At 47.4% G+C, this 15,035-nt stretch overlaps 1 protein-coding gene across 1 annotated transcript; it reads left to right on the plus strand.

Moving 5' to 3' along the window:
- Nucleotides 1-1,213: 1,213 nt before the first annotated feature.
- LOC103610232 (transcription factor Ovo-like 2) lies at nucleotides 1,214-14,688 on the plus strand (the record flags this gene model as incomplete). The annotated part of the gene is made up of 2 exons (XM_008594435.1): nucleotides 1,214-1,403; nucleotides 13,927-14,688. Coding segments are annotated over 2 exons (507 nt in total), but the record flags the coding sequence as incomplete, so codon positions are not given.
- Between the last annotated feature and the right edge of the window lie 347 nt (nucleotides 14,689-15,035).

Consider the following 15,035-nt stretch of genomic DNA (forward strand, 5'->3'; position numbering starts at 1 on the left):
GGTGGGTATTTGAGGCTGGGAGAGTGTGGAGCCAGGAAGGGAGCAGCTCTCCTTGCTAATGATGTTTGTGTGAAAATAAAATGCCTTTTTATGAACAGAATTTGGCAGAGCAATTGGATTCATCTTCTAAACAATCTGATTTGGTAACCTCTGAGTGCATCAAATTTTGATATTTTTCATCTCATAGATATAAATTCAGTTTTCTCCCTTGAGGCAGCAAAAGTGCTTGAAAGAACACCGGACGGTGAATCCAGAAACAGGGATTTGGTTATGGTTTTGCTGATCACGAAGCAATGGGTTCCTAACCGACTCACTTCCCAAAGACATATTCTATTTGTTAATGATTTTGTGGGTCAGAAACTGGGACATGGCTCGGCTAGACTAGACAATTCTACTCTGGGTAGCATTGGCTAGGGTCACTCAGCTGGTGGCAGCCTTGGACTGGGCTAGAAGGTCCAATGAAGCTTTGTTCATATCTGGCATCTCAGCGCTCCTCCACATAGCCTCTGGTTCTTCACATGGCTAGCTTGGGCTTCCTCACAGCATGGTGGCCTTGGACTTCTCACATGGCAGCTGGCTTCCATAAGGGAGTAGGTAGAAGCTGCAAGGTCCCTTAAGACTTGGAACTGACACATCATTGCTGTACTTTATTGGTCCCAGTGGTTGTAAGCCCTACCCAGATTCCAGGGGAGGGAAAATAGTCTCCATCTCTGGGTGTGTGGAGCAGCATGCAGGTATAGGGAGGAAGGAATTGATGGTGGCCATTTTGGGGGACTATCCGTGACAGGTTCCATGATGTCATCAGGACCCAGACTCCTTTCTTCTGCTCCCCCATCCTCAGCAATTGCTTCCACCTTGTGGTCCAAGGTGACGTGGAGCTCTTGTCAGCAGGAACCATACCTCTCCCTACAAAGAGATTTCTGTCTCATTGGCCAGGTAGTCACATGGCCATGAGTTGTTGTAAGGCCATTGTAAGGCAGTGTGCCCAGCCAGAAGTCAGAGGTCTGTTCTAAGGTAGAAGGGGAGAATGGACATTGGCAGGACCTGACAGTTGTCATTGGCAACAACAAAGCCAAAATGGGCTTAGAATTGATATGGAGCAGAAGTGACAAGCAGGCTAAGCCCAGAGACACAGGGAGGTAGGTCTCCTGAGTAAGCCCACTGGAATGTGCCCGCCTGCACTGGGACCCTCATGGCCTCTCTCTGCTCCCAGTTCACCACAGGCATATGCAACGACGCCGTGGTTCACAGCTGCGACTTATGCGGCAAGGGTTTCCGCCTGCAGCGCATGCTCAACCGTCACCTCAAGTGCCACAGCCAGGTAAAGAGGCACCTGTGCACCTTCTGTGGCAAGGGCTTCAACGACACCTTCGACCTGAAGAGGCACGTCCGCACGCACACAGGTGAGGAAGGGGGTGTGTGCCCTGCTCTCGGTTATGTTTTTCTGGCCGAGAGCACCTGGTCTTTTCTCTCCAAAGAACCAAGTCAAAAATGTGGCACAGTGTGGCATCTTTAGAAGGATCACAGGACGGGGCCCTTGGAGCCAGCCCATATGAGTTCACCTCCTGACTCTGCTGCCTACCAGCTGTGTCACCTTGGGCCAGGCAAGCCACTTCCTGTAGTATGTTTTTTCCAGGTAGAATGGGGATGGTGATATTAGTTCTCATGAGGCTCAAGCACATCAGTGGCTGGAGGTATTGGAGACTACGATGCACAGCACAAAGGCTGGGGGTGTCATAGTTCAGCCCCTTGGTCTTGGCTGCTAGAATGTCATTCTCATGGTCCCACTGCAAGTACTTTGTGCTTCTTTCTTAGGAAGTAAGCCTGTCTCAGAATGGCATAATGCTCCTCCTAAGAGATCAAAAGAAGAAAACGCTCAGCTCACTTACAGTCGACCTGAGCCTCCTACTTGAGCCTGGCAGGCAAGCATCTTCCTCTCCTTGGGGCTCCCTCAGTTTCCTGGCTTATGAAGTATGGATCTGGGTGCTCACCAACTTCAGTCCTGGGGGTGCCCTTTGGTCTCTCAACCCATCTGATTGGTCAGGAGCCTCATGACCTTTATCTTAGAAATATCTAGCCTCCAGGCTTCTCTGCTTGAGGTCAACAGTACACACCTTTGCTAGAGTGATCCCTTGAGGAGAAGTCTAAGGATGCCATTTCTCAACTAGTAAACCTCCAACTCTGGGCAGAATGAAATCGAGACTTCTCATCTCTCATTTTGATGGGATTCATGTAAAGCCTCTCACAATCTGGGTCCTTATCCTATCCCATCCCATCCCATCCCATCTCATCTCATTTCAACCCATCCCATTCTGTCCCATGCGATCCCCCCAGGCTGCCACCCACCCTCATGGAATTTGCTATATGTGTCCCCCTGATACCTCAAGCCCTTTCAGGGTTTAGGATATCCTCTGGCATTTTGGTAGGGATGGGAAAATGCCCACTCCTCCCTGCAGATGGGACTCCAGCTACTCAGCCTCCATATAGGGCTCCTTGTAGGTCTAATGCATTCTCTCTTCTTCTGTACTTTTTTTTGTGCTTTATAGTTCTCAGAGTACTGGCCATGAGCTGCCTCTCTGACCTGGGAAGAGTGTCTTCCACCTCAGAGAGTGGGCTGGCATACTAAAAGGTTTCTTTTCTTTTCTTCCTTTTAAGAAACTTTCTAAAGTGAACTCTTCACTGAAGTGTACCATACTTGTACATCCAGAAAAGTGCACAGATCATAAGTGCCCAGATCAGTGACTTTAGGAATTTTTACAAAGTCAACACACCCATGCAACTAGTGCCCAGACCAGTAAACAAAATATCTCCAGCCCCCAGGAGTTACTACCCCCCTCCCAGTCATTCCCTCCTTCCCTCCAAGGAGTACTATGGTGACTCGTAACAGCATAAATTACTGTTGCCTGTGTTTGAACTTGATATAAATGGAATCCTATAATGTGTACTCTTTTGGGACTGGCTGTAAGCCTTCTTTTTTTTAATCCCTAGTACCAGTGAATCTCTGGTAGAACTTTGACCTCTGCGGGGCCAGGCTGGTAGATAGGTTGGGGTGGGGAGAATGCTTAGGGAGTGGTGTGGTGGCGGAGAGTCCAGGAGGGGATGGAAGGTCCTAAGGCTGTCAATGGACCCACGGAGTGGCTGCAAAGCCGGGCTTGTAGACAGCCTACACGCAAGGCAGGAGGGGTGGAACCACTCGTTAAGTCATTTGTCATTGGTTGTTGCCCTGGAGGGTTTCTTGCTCTTTGTCTCTCTCTGAAGATGTCTTGGAGGGTGTGGCCTGTTTATTCTGCTGCTTGCCTGGGGGACTCTGTAGTCACTCCCCGGACCCTGGCCTCTAGGACAAAGTGGAGGGACTCAAGGAGCGTGGCTGGCTGTCGGTACTTTCAGGTGGAGTGAACACTGAGCTGACGGGATTGCCTCATCTGTGCTTGAGTTAACATGAGGGGACTGGTGGCTTCTCGGAGAAGAGAATGTAAATGGAGTCAGTCACATGGTAGTTGAGAACTTCACATCTGAGCTAGCTGACTGTGAGACTTTGTCTAAATTACTTATCCTTCCACCTTAGTTTTCCCATCTCTGAAATGGGCATGAAGATTTTAATACCTATCACCTAAAGGGATGGTTGTGCAGTTTGGGAGCACAGGTTGCATATAAAGTGCATTGCACATTGTAGGTGCTTAGTAAATCTTCACTATGATTAGTAGTAAAAGTTGCCGCGATTGGTGGAGGTTTCCTGAGGACCTGGTGTGTGACAGGCCCTAGGACTCCCCTCTGTGCTAGTGGAGATCTCAGCCGATGTAGGGAGAAATAATGCCAACATTTGGCTGTGACCCAAATGAAACAGCAGATGTGGCAGACAGAAGTGACACATGCCAGTGGGGAGTCCTGGAAGTGTATGTTTTTGACGACGTACCAGGGAGGTCTCTCAGAGGAGATGGCCTTTCAGCTGGGCCTTGAAGGACGAACGAGAGTTCCATGGCCGGAGCGGAGGAGGGAGGGCACTGCACGTGGGGCGTGTCTTCATTTGGGTTGCCCCAGAAGCAGGTGCTGACACAAGGATTCAGGTATGAGCAGCGATTTGGGGATGACCCCAGGAGGTACAGTGAGGGAGTGGGGGGAGCATTTCGGGGCTGGGGGGAGACAGCCAATAAGAGTGTGTTAATAATGATGGATTGTCACTGTGGGCAACTGGGCTCAGTCCCGCTGGGGAGCCTCTGGAGAACCATATGGAATGCACCCAGGTTGCTCGAGGAGTGAGGAAGCTGGGGCATTGCTCTATGAATCTCCATCCTTCCTCGCTTGGGGGTCCATCCTGGGACCCTCAACTCCTAGGCAGTTCTGCTGTTCACCTGCAGCCCTTTGCAGGCCCGTCGTGCTTCCTGGGGAACATCCTCAGACAGAGAGATGCAGGAACTATCTGAGATGACCTGGCAGGGCGCCGACAGGGTCTGTCCCAGGGTGGCCTGAGAAGGGTGGCTCGGCAGAGACTGGGAGACTCTTCAGCAGGTAACAAGCTACGCATGGTCACTGTCCTTCATGCCAGGCCCTCAGCATTTAGCCTGTCATCTCAAACAATCCCAAGGAGTTGGTGCTGTGATTACCCCATTTTAAAGATGAGGAAACCAGTCTCAGGGAGATCAGAGAACCCCATAAGTGAGGGAGTTGGGAACCATGACTGGCTGGTCCCGACGTTCATGTTGTTTTGTCTTCTACAAAGTCCCCTTTGCCTCTCAGTGCCTTCCTCAGCATTATCCCCGAAGCAGGGACCTTGCCAGCCTGCCTCATTGCAGTTTCTAGAAGCCTTCTTGCTTCTGGAGGAAGGTGAGATAAAGGGAAACTCAGACCTAGCACCAAGCACACACTCCAGCTTGGAGTTTAGCGGGTTGCAGAAGAGCCTGTGAGTGTGCGTGTTCAGTGATGCCAAGATGTCCTCTGCCCACAGAGTGAGCAAGAAAGGGGCGGTCTACACCCTTGACCCCTGGCCTGAGGTCCTCAAGTCTCCATCTCCTGCTCCTCAAAGGTGACAGTTGTAGTGACTCTTATGTGGGTGCCGAAAATTATTTAAGTTGGTTAATAAAAATATCTTCCACCTGACACTTTCCCAAAGTGCTTCACACAGTTTATCCTGTTAGGGGAAAGGCTAATGCTTAGGAGGCACTTAGGATGCGTTGTAAGCATAAATAAGCCACTAGATTTCAAAGACTTACTGCAAAAGAAGAATGTAAAAATATCAAATCTCAGTGTGGATTTTATGTTGAAATTGTTAATATTTTGGACATACTGAATATTTTCAATATGAGGGGTTTTCAAAAAAGTTCGTGGAAGGATTCATATTATCTTTTTTTTGCAGCTGGTTGGTAGTGAATCTGAACTCTTGACCTTGGTGTTATCAGCATCACACTCTAACCATATTATCTTTTAATTCAATTTTTTTGTGAACTTTTTGAAGTAATTCAGTATATTGAATAATTTGAATACATTGAGTTAAACTATATCATTAAAATTATTTTCACCTGTTTCTCCTTGTTTTAATGAGGCAGTTATAAACTTAAATTGTAAAATGGCTGGCTTTTCAATTTCTATTGAACAGTGCTGATTAAGAGAATTGAAATGTACAGAAAACCATTTAAAAACTTTTCATCATAATTTTGACTCTTAAAGTGATCAACAAAAAGAATTATGGAATGGGCTGGCTCGGTGGCGCACCCGCCGAGGGTTCGGATCCCATGTGGAGACCAGTTCCCACTCACTGGCTGAGCGCGGTGTGGGCACAACACCGTGGGTTGCGATCCCGTTGCCGGTCCCCGGTATGGGCGCGACACCGAGGGTTGCGATCCCGTTACCAGTCAGTAAAAAAGACAAAAAGGAAAAAAAAGAATTATGGAAATGTCTTGGACCTACCGTATTTTTTTTTTTTTTTTAAAGACGACCGGTAAGGGGATCTCAGCCCTTGACTTGGTGTTGTCAGCACCACGCTCAGCCAGTGAGCTAACCGGCCATCCCTATTAGGATCCGAACCCGTGGCCTTGGTGTTATCAGCACCACACTCTCCTGAGTGAGCCACGGGCCGGCCCTAGCCCTGACTTATTTTCTGATGGAGAGGTGCCTCCACTTGATAGTGGGCAAACAAGGAGCAGGGCTTGCTGGCACATTGGCTGGTAGCACACAGAAAAGGAATCCTAGCTCTGGGCTGCCTTGTTGCTGTGAGCTGGAGGCACAGGCCAGTCCTGCCATATTTTTAGCTCTGTACAAAAGGGACAGTCATGGGCCGGCCCCGTGGCGCACTCGGGAGAGTGCGGCGCTGGGAGCGCAGCTATGCTCCTGCCCAGGTTCGGATCCTATATAGGAATGACCGGTGCGCTCACTGGCTGAGCGCGGTGCGGGCTACACCAAGCCAAGGGTTGCTCCCTTACCGGTCACGAAAAAGACAAAAAAAAAAGGGACAGTCAGCAAACATTTGGGGTTCTCAGGCATTGCTTTAATTCATGTGATTCAACCTCACTGGTTCCAAAAGACCTCACCAGAATTTGGTTGGTATTTAGTCTTGCCTTTGATTGAGCCGTGAATGTTGGATTGTTGCTGTTGCCTGTTATAAGTAAATGTTGTATTTAGGTCAGAAACAAAGATATAGGCACTTAACATAAATACGACAGACAGTTGAGTGAGGGGGGTATGTTTACTTACAATCCAATTAGACCAGGCCATGACCAATTTACAGACTTACCTGGGATCCCAGGACCCTTCTTTGGAGAATTGTAGCTACGGTGTTGATGAGGTAGGCAAAGACGGTGAGATAAAGAGTCAGGGTTAATCCCCATCCCCACCCCCACTCTTCCTATGGTCTGCAGCTACTGAGGAGCAGGGCATCTAAGGAAAGATGCGAAACACTAGGAATTATCTTGAAAACGATCCAGGGAAACCAGAGCCTGAAACTGTCTGACATTAATATCCAAGCAGATGAAAGAAAAGATTAGGACTTCTTTTTTTGGATATGAGTAAATCAGAGAGGGGTGTGTGTGTGTGTGAGAGAGAGAGAGAGAGATGGGCCTTAGTCAAGTGATGTCTGACTGAAAGAGAAAGATCTACCTAACAGAAAACTCCATAACATTTTGTGAAAACTGCATCAGCAAACAATGGCTATTTTCAATCCAAATTGTCTTAGGTCGGGTTCCCTGGAAGCAGCTTCTTATCAAATGATATATTGAGGGAGGGCTCTCAGAGGAACCTGTAAGGGAGGGAGGGAAGCGGGACAGGAAGACGGAGCTGAGCAGGGGGCGGTGTCAGCTGGAGTCTAGCCTCAGCCTCATCCCTGGACTGTGAATGGCACACCAGAGTCGACCTGTCTTCGCCCGTTTCAGGCTGAGGGCTGCGTCTCCCCGGGGCAAGGGAGGCATACCCTGCTCGGCATTTGGGAGGTCAGTTGCCCAGTGTCCATTCCATGGAGAAGGGGACAGCCAGGAGCTGTTAGCTGCCAACACACAGGACAGCTGGCGATGTGCACTGGGCCAGAAAAGGGGTCTGGATGGGGAACCAGCAACTTCCGCTACAGACATAATAGAGGGAGTTTCTGTATTTCAGTGACATTGACAGGATCACCGGGGCCAGTGTGGGAGATTATGGCTGTGGACCCACCACAGGTCAAAATAGAGAAGGGGCATGAGCTTTAAAGAAATGAATATTAGGAGGCTGGCTGGTTAGCTCAGTTGGTTAGAGCATGGTGCTAGCAACACCAAGGTCAAGAGTTCAGATCTTTAAAAAAAAAAAAGAAAGAAATTTATGTATATTTTGTTCACAGCCCGTGAAAAACATCATGGGCTTGTTTTACAGAATATTCTTTTGGATTTATTTTAGTGTTTTAGGTTGAACCAGCTGGGATGCTTCCTAAGAATGGTTATCTGTGAAGTAAATGATTTGCTTTTGCTGGGGGGTCGGGGAGGGGAGGTCTGTATTTTAGAGAGAAAATCATAACCAACACTTCCTGTGCCAGGCTGTGCATTAAGTGTCCACACCCTCACTGCTCAAAGTGTGGCCTGTGGACCGCCAGCACCAGCAGCACCCGGGAGCTTGCTGGAAATGCAGAATTGTACTTACCGAGCACCATGTGTCAGGCTTATCATTCAAGTACAGCATTTATTGAAAGTATTTTATTTTTCTCTTTCATAAAATGTCTACTTATTCTGTAAGAGACTTCAGACAATATAAAAAGCTATAGAAAAGAAAGTGTAACTGTAACCATAAACAGTTGACAAGGATACACATATCTCTGGGGTTCCCACTTCAATCTTTGGGGGTCATGTGGCCCACGGAGGTAATAAACCCGTGTTGGTTATAACTTTACAACTGCGCTGGAATAAGAGTCAGCTCAAGGCACCTGCCATTCCTGTGGAAGCTTCTGAGTTCCGTAGGGAGAAGCTGAAGAATTCCGATTCGAGGTCAGGGAGGTGGGGTGGGGGAGGGTGTTGGTCAAAGCTGCAGCGTTGGCCCTGCCTGCTGGGACGTCCTCTTACCTTATCTTCCATCAGAGGCTACATTGAGTGGGAGAGAAGGCAAACAAATCCCATCTTGATTGAAGACGAGAAGACAATGGTGTCTTTGTTTGACGCCTGAAGGGAAGGATTGACTGGAGTGGGAAAAATGCAGATTGGGAGAAGTTTGGAGTGAGGCAGATGGAGGAAAAAAAGTAACATAACCTCTGCCCCTCGGGCCTGAACTCCGTCTCCTGGAATTGCCTTGTGCAGCTATCAGACCTCTCATCACTCTTATTTTTTATTTTTATTTTATCTTATTTTTTAGCTAAAAAAGTAATATACTCATATGGGAAAAAATGAAAGAAAAAAAAACAAGCCTTCCTCCGCACACCAAGCCTCAGTTCTACTCTTGAAAGCGAAACACCATTCAGTTTTTTTCCCAGAAGATTTAAATGCACATTGCTTTTTTATGTGTAGTATATATCTTGGAGATTTTTTTGTGTTTGCACAGGTAGACATGACTCACTCTTTTTAATAGTTGTCAGAATATTTCTTAATATGAAATCATGACAGAATTTTCAGTATGGGGCCACCATCCTTTTCCCATTTCCCATTGGATGACACTTGTATTCCATTTGCAGGTTTCTTTTCTGTCTTCCTTCCGCCCTTTTTTTAATTTCAGGTAACACTACCACGAATTTTTTTTTTTTTTTTTTTGATGGCTGGCTGGTAGCAAGATTGAACTGTAGACCTGGTGTTATCAGCACCATCCTCTAACCAACTGAGCTAACTGGCCGGGAATACTCTTGTATGTCCTTTCCCTAATTGTGTGAGTCTTTCTGTAGGATCATTTCCCTGCAGTGGACTTGTGGGCCAAAGGGTAGACACACTATGATTTTTTATGGGCGTTGCCAAATTGCCTTTTGAGGAGGTTGCCCTAAATGTCCACTCCCACAAGGAGGCCTGTAAAAATCTTGCTGAAGTTCACATTTGGATAAAGTTCAATAAAGGAGCAATTGAGCTATAGCAAGGAAAGCAAGCCGAAGTTTCCAATAATGAGGAATTTTCTCTAGGGATGTGTGATATGAAGCTTGATTTGCTATTAGGAGCAGAAAATTTAAAAAGACATTCTTTTTGATAACCCAAGAAGCATTACTTTTTGGACTAGGTAGTGCAGGTCTGTGGTGCACCATTCAAAAGGTAAGGGACAGTGAAGGGGAAGTTTCTTCTCTTCGTCAGCCATCTAGTGACCACACTTTTAAAAATTATTATCCCTTTTTTGTGAAATAAATAATGCATACAAAAGTGCATATAAATACAAAAAGTTTACATATAGGTTCAGTTTAAAGACAAATACAGGGCCTGGCTGGTAAGCTCACTTGGGAGAGTGGTGCTGGTAACCTGAAGGTCATGGGCTCAGATCCTCAAACCGGCCAGCCACCAAAGAAAAAAAAAAAGATAAATACAAAATACTCATGTACTCACCAGCCAGCTCACTTGCATATGCTAAGCTAGCTTAGAAGCACTTGAAGCTGTATCCTATTGAGAACTTAGTATTTGTTGGGTCCTTTGCATGTGATATCTCGGTTAATTCCCAGAGGTGGGTATGAATATTATCCCCATTTTTCAGGTGAGGAAACTGAGCCTTGGAGGAGCTAAGCAATCTGCCCATGGGCTCAGTTAATGAGTGGCAGATCTGCAAGGCCTGGCTCTTCAGTGGCCTTGGACTCTGGCACTCATGTAGGTGTCAGTAGGTTAATGATGTCTGGCTCATGGATAGCACTTTTCAGTTCCCACATCCCACTTCAGATGTGGGCAAGATTAGCCTTTGCTTGAGAGCACAAAGATGGGTGAGGCTTCAATGTTGGGGGGACTTGGCATCAGTCTTCTTGCCCAGGGCTCCTCTCTGGCCACCTTTGTCCACCTGAGTGCATGGGGGATAGGGGTTCTCCAGAAGGGAGGGGATTGTTCTCAAGGGGGCTGCCTGCACCAATGACTGAGGGGTGAATGGTGATGTTTACATGGGGCAGGAGCTCTGGAGTGGGCAGTAGTGCATTTTTGCAAAAGCCAGAAGCACCATAACTAGAGCTTTCAGGGCCTGCCGTCTCCTTTCCATCTCAGTGTCTGCAAGTCACACATCCTCCAAGCCAGGCTCAGATCCTAACCCCTCCCTGGAAAACCCCCCATGCAGGTGTCACCCCCATTCTCTGTTGTCCGTATGATACAGGGCTCTGGAATCTCCTGGCCTTTGATAGCCAGCCTTGCTGGGTGCTCTGCCTGTAGAAGATGCTCAGGAGAGGTGTTGAGTGAAGAAAGGAAGGAGAGACCACCCTGTGCACACTGGGCTTAGTCGTATCATGACTGGCCTCTCCCAGAGCGCAGATCACCTTCCAGATCACCTTTGAGAGTGGGGACCTCCACGAGTAGGATTGGAAACATCCATATCTGGGAATCCAGAAGTTTGTTGCATTCAGGTTAAAGCCTGATGTAAGTGTGCTGGTTTCCCCATATTTTTAGTTTGGATGTTTTAAAACAGCAGCGGGCTATTTCCAACAACTATTGAAAGCAGCAACCGGTCTCTGACTGAATTTCTGTTTTGATGAGTGATAGGTCTGAAATCAGGTTTGCTGCTTGATCTACCAGGGATGGTGAGAGCCAGCTACCAGCAGCCACAGTGGCCCAGAAGGCCACTAAAATGCAAAGTTTGCATTACAGTGCGAACAGGATAGCTAATGCGAGCATATTGCTTAGGAGAAAAGTCTATGGCCCTTAACTTTGTGGAAAACTAGTCCCCAAGATGTGACCTCTCTTTCCCAGGGCCAGTAGCGTTCATCCATTTATTCAATATTTTGATTTTTAAAATATTGCCTTAAAATATTCTTTATTTTGATTGGTGAGTTTTTTGTTGTGCCGTTAAATTTGGTGCATAGAGCCACGGTTAGTGTGAAAGTTGTTATTATTAATGCCGGCAGGCAGATTGAGATGGCAAGTGGTGCAGAAAGGGATGCCAGCCCTTCTCTCCACTGCTTCACGCTTACATTTCAGAATGTGCCTTTCTTCAGAACGGTTTTCTTGCTGGTTTTCTCATGTGGCTGCACCTTAGAGTCTCCTGGGGAAGCTTTTTAAAATTATCTTGCTCAGTCCACACCATAGCGATTAAATATATTTTTTAATCTTTTATATATATAAACACACATATATGTATATGTAATTTGTAGAAAATGTCAAAAATTCACAAGAAAGTGGACATTTGGGACCGGGGAAGGAGGGATGCGTGGGTTGAAAGAGGGATTTTTATTTTTTGTTTTTTGATTTAATTTATTTTTTTACCTTAAACGTGGGAGTATATTACTTTTAGATTTAAACAACTAGTTACTTTTTTTAAAATGTAGAAGTAAAAATGCAGCTTCCTAGCCCCAGCCCTAGTGCCTGGGATCTCTGAGGCAGGGCATCGGGGATTCCTCCAGCTGACAGCCAGCCCTCTTCTCCGTGGGCCCTAAGGTGGCCTGACAGCCAGAGCGGTGGCCCCTTCCTGCTCTACCTGCCCTCAGTACCATACTCCCCCTCTCCTGGGCTTCCTTGCTTATGTGACATGTGCCTCCTTTACAGCCATAATCCTCTTCTGTAGAGCATAAGTCAGATGTTACTATGATTATTTCTTAATTTTGTTTATTTCCCTGCAACTACTTAGTGCAGTACTCTGCCCACAACAACTGCCCAGTAAAATTTGCTGATATGCTGTACTGGTAGAATGTCCTTAGAATTTGTCATGTGAGATTTAGGCTTAGCATGTTTGCTTCTGTCGCAGACTGACCCCAACCTTCTTTTTGATTGTGAGGCTCTTGTCAAGCTGCCGGCTAGAGGGGCGGCTTTTGCTGGTGGATGGCACTGAGCTGGGTGTTGTCTGAGGTCTCTATCCTGTCACTAACTTACCTGACTCAGGCAAGGCCAGAACCAGGATCTTGCGACCTTAACCCCCCAAATCCAGTTCAAACATTAAAATATCCAGGGGCATTTGTTAAAAATACAGGTGCCTGATCCTTACCCCAGGTGCACTGAATTGGTCTTAAGAGAAATAAATTAAGGTTTTGGTAAGCTATCCAGGCGATTCTTAGGTTCCGGCAAGCATGCAAAGTTCTATCCAAGCTCATCTAACTAGCCTACTACACACACACACACACACGCACACGCACACGCACACACACACACACACACACACACACACTCACTCTGTCTCATTCTCTCTCTCTCTTTCCCTCTCTCCCTCTCTCTCTCTCTCTCTCTCTCTATTATCTGACATCCTGACTGCACACAGCCGGGTGAGTACCCAGTGACGGAAGTAGGAGTGACTGTGCTTCGATAAGGCTGAGCTCCCTGGTACAGTTTACTGTACATGTGAACTCTCATCGACCAGACCCACTAATACCAGCCCAATTCTTTTTTTTTTTTTTTTTTTTTCCTTTTTGTCTTTTTTCGTGACCGGCAACGGATCGCAACCCTCAGTGTCGCGCCCGCACCGGACCGGGACCGGCAACGGGATCGCAACCCTCGGTGTTGCTCCCGCACCTCGCTCAGCCAGTGAGTGGGAACCGGTCTGTATGTGGGATCCAAACCCTCGGCGGGAGCGCCGCCGCTCTTCCCAAGCGGCGCACTGTAGCAGTGCGCCACCGGGCCAGCCCTATACCAGCCCAATTCTAAAGCCAGCATGAGAGCTACTTTGGAAATGAATTTCATAACTTAGCAGATGCCATCAGTGTCCTTCCCATATCCTGCCATGCCTACCATTTCTGGGTACACCTGTCCAAGTTGCACCTGCCCCCCTGCACCTCTGCTGAATGCTTTGTCACTGGAGCCCACTCTGTCTAACACAAGGCAAGTCAGTGCCACCCAGGAGCAGCCATCAACCAGGGACTGACCTCAGCTTCTGGGGGGCAACATGACTCAGAGGTGTGTGTTCTACACTGTCTCCCCGTGATGCCCAGTGGGGTTGGACCTCAGTTGCCCACTGGCTTGGTGCTTCTCCCTGTACAGGCTCATTCCCTTCCCTGTCTCACTTCTGCCATCCCCTACCGGTGCTTTCTGGGGTTGTCTCTCAAATAAACTGTGTACTTATACTGGAGTCTTTGTCTTAGAGTTTGCTTCTGGGAAAACCCAAACTAAAATAAAAACCAAGTTGACTTTGCTCCCTATGACATGAAAACATGAAGGCATGTGAGTGGAAGAATAAAATCTTCCTCCCAAAGGCAGGCGGTGTTTTTGTGCTGTGTGGGCACCCATTGTGTGAGGTTTACACGTGTGGATGTTATGATCCTTTGCAGACAATTTTGTCTCCTACTTTAATCCTTTTCCTCATGTTGCCACGAATCCTTGGGCACGATGATTTTTAATGGCCTCATAGTTGGGAGGCTTTGGCTTGGCCATGACCAACTGATGACGTGTCTTCCCCTTGTCCTTGCAGGCATTCGTCCCTACAAATGTGATGTCTGCAACAAAGCCTTCACCCAGCGCTGCTCCTTAGAGTCCCACCTGAAGAAAATCCATGGGGTGCAGCAGCACTACGCCTATAAGCAGCGCCGCGACAAGCTCTATGTCTGCGAGGACTGCGGCTACACGGGCCCCACCCAGGAGGACCTGTACCTGCACGTGACCAGTGCCCACCCAGGCAGCGTGTTTCTCAAAAAGACATCCAAAAAACTGGCAGCTCTGTTGCAGAGCAAGCTGATGTCCGCACACCAGGAGAATGGCAACCTGAATGAGGAGGAGGGGAGGAAGTGAGGAGGAAGAGGAAGGGGAGGCGAGACCCCAGCACTGCCACGTTTACCCGGATTTTGGTTTTGAGGGTCCCCCCATCCTACTGGCTCTTTAATTACAAGTGTTCAGTTCATTTCTCTCTCCTTTTGGGACATCGGCAGTAGGACCTGTTCCACAGTTGTCAGTGATTATAGTGACGACAGACCCCGTATGATGTGTCCTATCGATTTACCAAAGTTTATTTTCCATACTCCTCATGGCCAAGATCACCGTGCAGGATTTTTTAATTTAATTTTATTTTTTTAGTATTTTCCCCCATGGAGGGAGAGGGATTTCTTAGAGCGATCATCATTTTATGGTGCCTTGAAATAAAAGTACTTTCATTTGAAATGCTGCTCAGCAAGGAAAATTAATTTTATTATTCTGAAAGTTTACAGAAATTATTTTAATAAATGAAATGTTTTTGTGAGACTCTTCTTTAAAAAACAAAACAGAACGTGGAGCTCTAGCTCCCTGTTGAGGGCTTGTTGTGTGGTATTTGACTGCAGGTTACGTGGGGGGCAGGGGGCTGATTATTTTGCATTAGTGGGGTGGGCTTGAAGAAGCAAATCCTGAGCGTTGGGTAGAAGAACAACTGGCTGATGAAAAAACAGCCTTGAGCAGCCGATGGGCAGAGCCCCTGGGGCTGAGGTGGCAGGGAACCCACTAGCTCTGGTCTCTTGTCCTGCTCTAGGGTTTCTGCTGAGCTCTTTGGCTTTCTGGAGCTGTACTTGCTGGCCAAAGACTCCTCTCCCTTCCTTGAATCCGGCTGTGGGT

Source organism: Galeopterus variegatus, unplaced genomic scaffold (assembly GCF_000696425.1).
Source record: "Galeopterus variegatus unplaced genomic scaffold, G_variegatus-3.0.2 Scaffold10793, whole genome shotgun sequence".
Lineage (NCBI taxonomy): Eukaryota > Metazoa > Chordata > Mammalia > Dermoptera > Cynocephalidae > Galeopterus > Galeopterus variegatus.